The following is a 12,011-nucleotide window of genomic DNA, read 5'->3' as shown; positions in this document are numbered from 1 at the left end:
TTTGTTTATAATATGTGGTTAATTTTTATATTGTGGATAATGCAATACTGAATATTGTTTAGCGTGATATCGGTTATAGAGGATCTTTAAACATATTGTTTTTTTGAATTATATAGCATATATGCAATGTACAAAATTATTGCAGTATTACAGGAAACTTTCCTGTTTTTTCCTACATGTCTATGGACTTCAACTGTAGTGAGCAAAATGGCATAGGTGTACATAAAAGCAGAATTTGGTTCTGTAAAATCATTTACAAACTTAGGAATGCCTCATCTCTAAAAATGTTTCAAATCACTTCTTTTAACCTTGTGCATCTAAAAATGCCCCTTTCTAACCAGCATCCAGGTTAATTGCAACAGGTTTAAGGAATGAAGAAAATAATTTCCAGATTAAGAAGCCGCAGATCTGCTAAACTTCAGATTCTTGGAAATTTCCAAGTCGCTATCCAACAGGCTTTGTTATCTTCATCCTCCTCATTTCTTCCTCTAACTCAGTATCACTCATGAAAAACTTTTCCTACTTTTTTCTGCTTTCCACTATCAGAATAGTCTTCACAGTTCACCTATTGTGTAGTTTTTAATCTTCATCCCTTCCATGCAGCCCAAATACCAGTCCAGTCCTCCTGAATGTGCTAATGCTTTCTCTGTATTCTGTGTCTCAGACCTCTTTTTTCTGCCTAGCTAGCAAGCATTTTTGCCACAGGCAGTCTTGTCTGTTTCTCTTATGCTGTTCTATGCTAACATATTGGCCAATCTGTTCTTCCGCCAGTATACTGCCAGTGGAAAAAATGCTCATTTGAAATATCATCATCAGCAATCCCTTGCAGTTGAGGATAATTATCTTCCCTGATTGTCTTACCTGCGTGTCTGAAGATGACTGATGAGGCCTATCTGGGTTTGACAGACTGTTGCAGCTCAAGCACTTGTTTCCACGTGGGGTGGGTGGCTCTGGGTTCTGGTTTTGGTCTGTGGTACGCTGTTTGTTCCACTCCCATTTTTCCATCTCCTGTCGTCATCATAAGTTTTCATAGTATTGAGATCCTTGCAGCAAACTCTTCCTGTATTTCCTCAGGCATCTGAAGGCTGCATTTGCACCTTTGAGGTGATACTGGATTTCTTTGTTGATGTCAGCCTTCTGCAAGAGATGGCTTCCAAGGTATGGGAAATATTCAGTGCTCTCCAGAGTCTTACTGTGAATCTGAATGACCAGGGATCATTAAAAAAGCTTGTTGATGGAGGACCTTAGTCTTCTGAATGTTAAACATCAGTCCTATATTCTTGCATGCCTCAGTAAAGAAGTCAACGATTGCTTGAAGGTCTGCTTCTGGGTGAGCACACAATATAGTATCGTCAGTGTAATGGAGCTTGATGGCTGAGGTGGTCTTGGTTTTGGATTGGAGTTGGCTGAAAGTAAAGAGTTTTACCATCCATTTGATAGTTTAGCTCCACCCTGACTAAAGGTTTGCTGGTAGTTAGATGTAACATTTCAGTAAGAAATACTAAGAAGAGTGTTAGAGTGATGATACAACCTTGCTTAACTTCTGTCTTAACCTCAAAGGCATCTGTGAGAGAACTGTTACTGAGAACCGCTGCTAGCATGCTGGCATGAAGCATGCAAAGAGTGCTGATGAATTTTGGTGGGCATCTTAACTTCTGAATGGTCCTTCACAATGCTTCTTGGTTGACAGAGTCAAAGGCTTTCATGAGGTCAAAGGCCACGCAGAGAGGTTTATCCGTTTTTCCTGCAGCTGGTGAGCTGTGAAGATCATGTCGGTTATGCCTCTGGAGGTCCTAAACCCACAATGAGGTTCTGGGAGGAGCTTTTCAGCAAATGGAAAGAGATGGTTCAGGAGAGTTCTCACAGTGAAGTTTCCTGTGAGGGAGAGCTCTATAGGAGAGAGAGGTTTATTTCCCAGCTACTCTTGTGTTCAACTTTCCAGCTCAACGATTAACTGTGTAATTCTCTTCACCTTTACAATTGAGATAACACCTCATGTCATACACTAATAATTGTGAGATATTCTTGATTACACTGATATTTGTGAGAGTGAAGGCTGTATTAGCTTGTAGACAAATTCAGGTAGACTGTCCAGTTAGCGTAGCCCTATCCCACAGCCTTTGTCAGGTTATTTACTATTTAGAATGTGACATTCTGACATCTTGGTTTCTTCTGTGTCCTTTGCTCTGACAGCAGTCAGCTTTGCTTTTCTATTCTCATCACTTGGATTGTATGGGATTGAGATTCTGAGGACAGAGTTTTCTTTGTACTCCCATCCTTTAGTCCCTATTTGGCCAGCAATTGGCTGGCAAAAGGCAGTTGTCTTTGAGGCAAGCTGCTGTGTCCTGTCCAAGCGTTAGGCTCAGATCCCAAGAATTCACATTTAATTCACCCCTGATTTAAAATAGAAGAAGGTCAAGGACCCAAGACAGTTTTTATACTGCCAATCTGGAACCTTTTTATGGACAACCAAACTTTTTAGCAACATATGTTTTTATTGATATATATTTTATATAATTTAAATGTAACCTTTCTGCTCGGCTGTGGACTAGGGCCAGGTTTAAATTAGGGGTTTAACACCAACCATAGTAAAGAAGCTTGGTTGCCCATAAAAAAGTTTGCAGACTATCATTTGAAAAATAATTGGGCTGGCAACCTTGCTTGATTGCAGCAATGGTTTTCCATCATTCTGCCCCCACCCCAGGGGACTTTACTCACCCCCCATACCACTATACCCCTTACCACATCGTGCAGGATGTTGATATTGCATTCCTTAGATAGTCAGTTACCTCAGTGAATCTGGCAGGAGTTTTGGGTGAACAACAAATGCAGGAGGAAGTTTCTGGTTTTCAAGAAGATGGCATCATCATGGTTTTTAAATAGACTTTAAATATATAGTAGATGCATTTATTCAACTGCATAGTTTAATACAATCCTATCTAAGAAATCATGCTGACAATTTGCTTTAAATATTTAACAAAATTTTAATTTGAAATACTTCTGGAATATTTATAATTTCTCATAAATCATTCATTGGATGGGGGATAATGCTGTCATCCGTGTTATATTGTATTTAGTTAACACCCTTTTCATAAATCTGGGGACATGTAGTTGATCACTCATTTTCATGTTTATAATTCTCTTTAATTCTACTATATCATTTCTGGAATACCATCATTCCTATTTAGATAAAACATTTTTTGCTGTAAGAACACAGCATCTTTAGACATTACTGCAATGGCATGTTTCTGAGCTGCCTTAAATAGTGGTTGGGGTTTTGTTTTGTTTGGAGTAATGGTATTTGCATGAATGTAGATTGAGGTGGAAAAACCAATAATTATGTCTAGAATTTAGTGTCATTCAACTGCTTTGCTTAACATGTGCAATTAGCACATAGCAATAAACTCTGGCACAATTCATGCTTCCAGATACAGCATTTATATGTGTGCCCAGGACTACAGCACATGAGCTGAGGTAGAGCTGACCTGGCTGGCAGGGGACACAGAGGGTTAACTTGTCAGCCTAGGGCTACTCCACCCTGGGTCAGCCTGCTTTAGAGGGACTGGCTGGGGCACCAGGTGCTACAGTGCAGGCTATAAAATCTAGACTTTCTAAAATCTAGTTTCCTAGTAAATGAAGGGCAAATTCAGGGACTAACTGCAAGCTGCAGAAGGAAATCTTGCTGAAGTCAACTAGTTATCTGCTGGTAGAGGGCTTGCAGCAGCTGGTTCTACAACTGTTATTTTAAGCTGCTAGAATACACCTTTTTAATACCAGTTAATAGAGCAACAGTCACTGCCCTATCAATATGTACCAGGCAAAACAACAGCTTCTGCATTACCATAACTTGCTGTATGATAAAATTACAAATAAAGCCAGGGAACAGGATGTTGCCATAGTATAAATATCTCCCAATTTAAACATAATTGCCTTGGCATTATATCTGTATTTATTTTTGTTAAGTATCTTTTTATCTAGCAGCTGGGGAGCATTTTCCCATGACAACATTCTATCCCACTAAGATTATAAAGTAAAATTTGCTAAACACTGCCATCAGTTTCTACTCTAGGCACTATCCATTAGAGGTGCCAGAAATGAAGCAGCTATATCCCTATGAAATGCTTTGAAAATTAGTATAAATTTGGTTTTATATGGGTGCCCTCAGCAAAAAGGTATAAAGTACTGAGTTTTGGAACTGGTCAATAAGGCTAGGGACAGAAGTTACACATAAAATGGTTTAAGTGGTCAGAAACTGGTGTAAACTTGTAATAGAGCATAAGTTCAGTGCACATAATCAGTTTCAAAATGGCCGAAACTGGTTGAAACAAAATCTGGTTGAACGTAGTGTCAGACTTAACTGATTTGGGTCAAACCGGTTTATGGAACTTTCTGATTTAAGTTAAATCAGAGTCCCCCCAGCATGCTTTTCAGCCCTGTGCTGGGCTGTCTGCTCCAGGCTTACCCTGCTCTCTCCTCCCTAGCCAAGGTCCGGCTGGCTGAGAAAGAGATGGAGACTGTAGGCACAGCAGCATCTGCTTGGATTCCTCCTGCCCCAGCCCCTGCTTGCCACTTACTCCTCAAGCAGGGATCCCCCCTCTCTCTTCTCTCCAAGAGCACAGACTCCAGCAGGCATCTGGTCATGGTCACGGTCATACCACCCCCGTGCTAGCTAATGCTGAGAGGTGTCTATATGTGTGTGTCTCCAGTGTCACCGAGACAAAGGCAGGCAGAATGGTGTCCACTTAGGGCTTTTTGGAATTAATTAGCAGGTCAGCTGGTAATATTCCTCCATTCTTCCTTACTGCTTGTGCGGAGTGCATGCATCTGTTGATGATGAACAAATTTTATTAGCCCCAAAACAGCTTTTTCCAAGTCTCAGTACCATCAACAGTACAAATTCAGTACTCAGTATCATCAAGCGGTCCTCCATCCCCCTCCCCCCTTGCTTCAGAGTGCTAACCCCAGGGGCTGGGTGCTGGCAATACTCCTGCCACTTGAGCAGTGAGTTGGAAAAAGCCTGGTGAAGGCTGTTTCCCCCTCCAAGCATAGCCTGGCTGAGGACGGTGCAGGCTAGGGTAAGGATTTAAACCCCTCCCTAATCATAGAGTCCTGCTTGGGTCTGGCCATGCCCCCCCCTCAGCTCAGTATTATTGATGGGAAGGGAGGGTTCACTCTAGCACCTCTCTTCTCCCCAACAGTTTGTAGCCTGAGCCAGTGCAGGCATGTGCCTGCATTCTCTGAATCAAAAGTTAATGTCTATCCACTTGCAAATCAGTTCAGTCTCTGCAGGTTAAACTAATCTGCAAAGATTGAATCAATTCAGGCTCAGGCTTTTTGACTGTCTGTCCCTAGCCTAAAGGCCATAGCAAGTAAAGTTGCTTAGTTTTTAGCAGTGCAATTCTTGTTGAAATAAATGCGAGTCACTCAGCTGAAACAGCTAACCTTGCTTTTTAAGTGTGGAGGCATAACTCTGAGATAACAAGCAAACCTTACCCTGATGATAGGTTTCCATTTCAGTGTCTTACTCTGCAAACTGATTGCAAAGCTTTCTTACAGTGTGAAATATTTAAACAAGGTAATTAAATTTTCATACAAACAATTTGAACTACTGTTGTGAGGCTTGATTTTCAAAGTGAAGCCTGGAATTACAGTATTAGGGGAGATGGGAGTAGCACAGGGAAGGCCTTTAGCTCGTCGTCACTGCAGGAGGGATTCTTGCTTGAGATGTGGGAGGCCTCCAGGTTGGCTCATGTTGCTGGACTATCATTAACAGGGCTGGTTCGAAGTGCTCCTGGGGTTGCATAAACATTCCGATTTCTTGTTCTCAGTTTCAGGAGTTTAGCTGGTTGGCTGCTCCTTCAGGTAATTGGAGTTCATAGGAGTTACAGGAATTGAGATGAAACACCTGTTTTTGATGATATGGGATAATTTTGGTCAAGTAATGAAAACTGATACTCTTAAAACATAAGAACATGGAGTTTAACAAGTCTTTCCCCTTTACAACAATTTAAATCTCTGTTTAGATCTGTTGAATAATATAAAACTTTGTGGCTTTTGTATTCAACTGTTCAGAACTAATATGTGATTCCTGAGCAGGGGGGAAGGGAAAGAGAAAATACAGGGTTTTTTCTTCCTAAAACCAAGAGAGATTATAAGATTATGGTTTGTTCAAGTTGAGCTCTATTTTGCAGTTGCTTAATTGATCGTTTTTAGGCAGACTGTCTCCCTTTGCCTTTAGTTATCTGCAGTTTTACCACTCCTACTAAGATCTTGTCCTTACACAGTGCTGCTGACCTGAGTAAGGTCTCATGCTTGTATAACAATAGCAAAATACTGAGCAATCTGCAATAATTTTCTATCAGCCATTATGAAAAAGCCCCACAAATAAAAATCTACTCCCCAGAGCACCCTCCGTTAATGAATCTTAATGCACTTTTTCATATACTTATGGATGTCGTAGAAAAATATTCAAGATATTGTGAGAAAGAGTCTGCTGACTAAATCTCTCCTGGTATTTACTGTGGTGTTTGCTTTGGACTTGGAATGCCAGTTAATAGTGTCAAAGGTTGCTGCATAGTTTTCAAGTCTAGCAAACTAGAATTACCAAATGGAATGGGAAGTTATAATGTATGTGAGACTTTTCTGTTGCCCATAAGTGCTCTGTCATTTCTGTGAAAGGCCATCAGCATTACAGCTTAATGCTGAAGCAGTGATGTTTGTTTAAGAGGATTGGTGGCCAGAAATAAGCCATAGTGTCTAATCAGACACAGGCCCTGTCTGGGCACAATGCCATGACATTTATTGCGTGAGCATTTCTCATAAGCAAAATGGCTACGTCGTGAGGAGGATGGAAATGAAGTCTGGAAGAAATTAGGGTACGAACCGGAGTTCTCAACTTTCTGAGACGGATTTATGTGTATGTAAATATACTGAAATGAATGAGTCTGTGTAAATGATTTACTGTTAGCCAAATGGGGAATGTCTGTGGATGTGTAAGAGCTGAAAAGGAAGAACAATGTTTAGATCCTGCCAAAGCTCCCTTAAATCCTCCGAAACATTCCCCTGGAAGAAGATATTTCAAACGGAAAACAAGAAAGAAATCAACTGGGGAGAGAACAGATTCAGAACAGAATAAGGAAAAAGAAGAAAAAAGCCGTCATGAAAGGCAAAGTTCAGAAGACCGGGAGATTCTTTCAAAGGGGATGGCACTGGGTGATTCCTTTCCAGAGAGGATGCCAGCGGACAGTAATATTCTGCCTGTAAGTACAGACATTTCTGTTGATCTTGTACAAGCGGAAGCTTTGCCAAATGAAGAAAGCAGCAATTCTTTCCAAGAGGACAGTTTTCATGATGATAATCAAAGTGTCGCTAAGTCGGATGACATAGAGACATGGTTAAATGAACGAGACAAGAGGAGTACAGAAAAGGTCTGTGCACAGAAAAGGAAATATTTGTATAATGGCAACACAAGAGAGTTAACATTCCAGGAAAATGTTCATAGTCTTTCCTTTGAAAAAGCAGCTAGCTTGAACTCTGCTATCTTCCATTCAGGCAGAGAACATGAAGAGACTGGGTTAAGTGAATTTTCTTGCAGAATTACTGAAGATATCCCAGAAAGGAAAAACTATGAAAAGCTGTACTGGTTTCCCTCTGAAACAAAAAGTGACCTACAGTCTGAAGAAAAGAGATCTCACTCTTCTGATGCTGTCTTTCCTCAAGTATCAAAAGAAAAGGCATTTTATAGCTTTTCTCCAAACAGCAGCAAGGTAAATATATTGGAGCACTGCAACATTAAAGACTAAGCTTTTAACAGACGTTGAAATGTCAATATTTTAGTAAAGCGGAATCACATATTTCAACAGGTTCTGCTTGCTTATGATCTTCCCATCTCCTCTATGTAACTCTTTATACACTGTCATTGTGTGTACAGCCATAGCACAGTACTGTACACAATACTAAATCTTTTATGCATTTGTTTAAGTAGTGTTGCTCTGCTTTTGAACAGTGTGCTCTCTATAACCTGATTTCAGGTGTTTCCTCACTTTGAAGAAAGATTCGTAGGTTAAAATCACTTCAAAAAGTGAAGTGAATTTTAAGAAGAATAGAGTTGTTGTATTATATTTACTTTTAATAGCAATCGTATATTTCCTTAGTGGTTCTTGGAAAACAGTATCCTTATTTGTTACATCAAGGACTATATGAGATGAAAAGGAGTTTTTAGAATTGATTGCAGTCTCTGCCAGTGGGTGTTGAAGAACTGTAGCAATATATAAGATACTTGCATTAAAAAAGTGACTCCAAATTATATGATTAATACTCTGCACTTTAAAGAACTCTTCACTGGAAGATGAGTTCCAAACATGAATTTCTTTAAACTGCAACGCATTGCTGAAATATGTTCGATTTTACAGGAAGGGAAGCTGAGGTTTGAATGTAGTTGTAAGAAGTGTGAGAAAGTTGAATGCAGAGAGCTATTGGTTTCTAATCTCTTCACGTAACAGTTTTGCCATGCCCTTGTTCAGCAAATTAGCACCTATTAGTATGGCTCTAGAAAACAGAATTCCTCTTACTAGGGGAAGGATCCCTGAATAGGGACCTTGAGGGGATACAGTTTTAGTGAATGGGGCAAATGGCTATGTCCCAAAAATCTTTCCATCAAAGAACAAAATAGGAGCCCTTAATCTGTGTAATTCACTTTTGTAAAGACATTAAAGAATCTTTCACAAGTTGTCAGGTTATAAGTACAAACTAAGATTTTTTATTTTTTATTCAAGTGGAGTTCAAGCACATGTTCAGATGTTCCTTTTTTATTTTAAGCAATGTGTCATGACCTAAGAAGAAGTGTGAGAACAAGGCTTATCTGTATACCTGAGTTAGACGCGATTAATTATGCCTTATTGATTAAAGCAATTCTACTCTTGATACAGTTATCCATCTTTGAAGTGCTTGCTGGCCTATCTTATTGCCCTGTGGGAAAGGAACTAATTGATAGTGGTAACTGTAGCTACTCTAAGGTTCATACTGTATAACGATTTGAGTTGGATATAGTTATTGTAGAGTTACAAAACCTGTAACTGTATGTAGGCCAAACAGATATGATGGGTTGTAAAGAACCTTGTTTTGAATACAGCCCCTAGCCATCTGAGCAGAAATGGTTTGTCAGAGCATCTGGCTTTGACTTGAAAGCAGGTCCAAACCAAAGCCCATATTTCCTTTTTTGCCATGTGTTATAAAGGCATCACCTTTTCTGTCAGTTTACCCCTTGGAAGCAAGTAGGTGTTTGCAAAGTAGACTCAGGGAGCAGATTTTTATATACATATCAGTTTGCTTTAGTGGAAACTACATACATGTTTAGATTGAAAAAATAATCTTTTTGTCTTTCAAGATATAACACAAAGATTGTACACAAATGCACAGGACTATTGACCACCTGCCCTATCAGAGTTTCCCCGGCCAGGATTTACAGTGAAAAGTGATGTATGGGAGCTAGGGATTTATTATCATTATTATTAACAACAACAATAATGATACTGCGTTCACAAGTATCCACTTATACCTGCAGTCAACCAGAACAGTGAAAAATGACTAATACCACTGCCATTTGCACTGGTACAGAGGTACTTCAGTGAGTTGCTACTTATATTCAGCTTGCTTGCACTATAACCTAGATACAAACTCTTACCCTATCCTGGAATAAATCCTTACTTTGCCTTGTCACCTCCAGAACACGTACTTGCTGTTTTCCAGCTTCACTATTTATGAAACAATGTTGAAGTATATGAAGTTGAACTCAGTACTATTTTAAGAGCGCTTTCAAATGGAAGTATTATTATTATTAATATAATTTTGATGGATTTGATTTCACCTTCAAATCTAGATGTACACATTTAGCTTGGATTTGGATTTATTTTATGGTATGGATTTATTACACATTACACTTAGACCACACTAAGGGCCAGGGGTGGAAGGGACTTAACAGTGGGGCTCTACCGCAGAACACCCAACAAAGGAGAAGAGCTAGACCAGGAATTCTTAAGTCAGCTCACGGAGGTAGTTAGGTCAAAGGACGTGGTCATCATGGGTCATCTGAACTTTCTGGACATCTGCTGGGAAGAGCAGTCAACCAGGTCTGACCACTGAAGTAAGTTCCCAGCCAAGATACAGGACCTCCATCTAACCCAGGAGGTGCACAGCCCCACCAAGGGAGACGCCTTGTTGGATATGGTTCGGGCCACGGGCGATGACCTGGTGAGGGGGCTGCGGGTGCTTGACCACCTGGGCGACAGTGATTGTTTACTGCTGGAATTCCCCATCCAGCGCAAGGTGGCAAAGGCGTGCAGTAAGGCAGCAGCCCTAGGCTTCAGGAGGGCGGATTTCAATGAGGTAAGGAGAATAGTCAGGGAGGCACTGAGGTCCCAGAGGGAAGAGGAGTCAGGTATCCAAGAAGAGTGGTCGTTCCTTAAGGAGACGATCCTTCAAGCCCAAAGGGAGGTAATCCCAGCACGGATCAAAGGGGGCAAGAGGCCACAAAAGCACATGGGAACGTCTCCTAGCTAAGAAGGAGGCGTACACTCAGTGGAAGGGAGGGGCCATCACCAGGGAGAACTATACCTCGGTTGCTCAGGGCTGTAGTGGGGTGGTCAGGAAGGCCAAGGCGGAGATGGAACTGGGACTAGCTTCCCGGATCAAGGACAACAAGAAGTCCTTTTTTAAATACATAGGTGGTAAAAAGAAGGTACTGGGTAATGTGGGGCCTCTGCAAGACATGCTAGGAAATCTGGTTGTTGTACCAGACAGCAAAGCTAACCTATTTAACAATTTCTTTGCCTCCATTTTTCTGAGCAGGGACTGGGTCACCCTCCACCGGAACCCCCATACGACCCAGGGGAGGCACACCCAGACCCAGGATCAGTGAGGACCTAGACAGGGAACTTCTGGAGGGACTGCATGTATTTAAATCAGCTGGTCCTGACAATCTCCACCCCAGAGTGCTGAGGGAATTAGCAGAGGTCATAGCGGGACCCCTGGCACCGCTTTATGAGCGCTCATGGTGCTCTGGCGTGGTGCCAAAGGACTGGAAAAGGGCCACTGTTGTTCCCATTTTCAAAAAAGGGAGGAAGGAAGACCCGGGAAACTATAGGTCCGTCAGTCTTACCGCAGTCTTGGGTAAGCTTTTTGAGAGAATTATTCCGGCACATATCCACGAGGGGCCAGGAGGGGAGATTATGCTTAGGGGCAACCAACATGGGTTCATTAGTGGCAGGTCCTGTCAGACCAACCTGGTGGCCTTCTATGACCAGTGGATGTAGTCCTTCTGAACTTTAGGAAGGCCTTCGACACTGTCCCTCATCTCATTCTCATTAAAAAACTATGAAACTGTGGCGTCGTCACCTACACAGTCAAATGGGTCACTAACTGGCTGGAGGGCTGCACCCAGAGAGTGGTGGTGGACAGGTCTTATTTGACCTGGAGGGATGTGGGCAGTGGGGTTCTGCAGGGCTTGGTCCTCGGGCCCGCACTGTTCAACATCTTCATCTGTGACTTGGGGAAGGGGGTAAAAAGCACCCTGTTCAAATTCGCAGGTGACACTAAGATGTGGGCGGAAGTGGGCACAGACAGGTTACAGGGGTGGGCAGATGAGAACAGGATGGGTTTCAACACTGACAAGTGCAAGGTACTGCAGCTGGGGAGGAAGAACCAGCAGCATATTTACAGGCTGGGGAACTCCTCTCTTGTCAGTACAGAGACAGAAAAAGATCTTTGAGTCATTATTGATGCCAAAATGAACATGGGCCGACAATGTGGGGACATGGTCAGGAAGGCCAACCGTACCTTGTCATGCATCCACAGATGCATCTCAGGCAGGTCCAAGGAGGTGATACTCCCCCTCTCTGCAACACTGGTCAGGCCGCAGCTGGAGTACTGCGTCCAGTTCTGGGCACCGCACTTCAAGAGGGATGTGGACAACATGGAGAGGGTCCAGAGGAGGGCCACTGGCATGATCAGGGGGC

At 41.9% G+C, this 12,011-nt stretch overlaps 1 protein-coding gene across 14 annotated transcripts in view; it reads left to right on the top strand.

Annotated features, from left to right (window-relative positions):
- The window catches only part of DST (dystonin), a 478,409-nt gene that overhangs the window by 201,717 nt on the left and 264,681 nt on the right, over window positions 1-12,011 (top strand). Inside the window, exon 1 of one of the 14 annotated variants that reach the window (XM_019537569.1) lies at window positions 6,745-7,766. The exons of the other annotated variants lie outside the window; for them this stretch is intronic. Coding sequence (XP_019393114.1) covers window positions 6,972-7,766 — 795 coding nt within the window. The 5' untranslated portion in view covers window positions 6,745-6,971. Of the gene's footprint in view, window positions 1-6,744; window positions 7,767-12,011 lie in introns of those variants that run through there. 14 annotated transcript variants of the gene reach the window in all.

This window comes from Crocodylus porosus, unplaced genomic scaffold (genome assembly GCF_001723895.1).
Source record: "Crocodylus porosus isolate Cpor-Errol unplaced genomic scaffold, CroPor_comp1, whole genome shotgun sequence".
In the NCBI taxonomy this organism is placed as follows: Eukaryota; Metazoa; Chordata; order Crocodylia; family Crocodylidae; genus Crocodylus; species Crocodylus porosus.
This window is presented reverse-complemented; position numbering and strand designations above follow the sequence as displayed.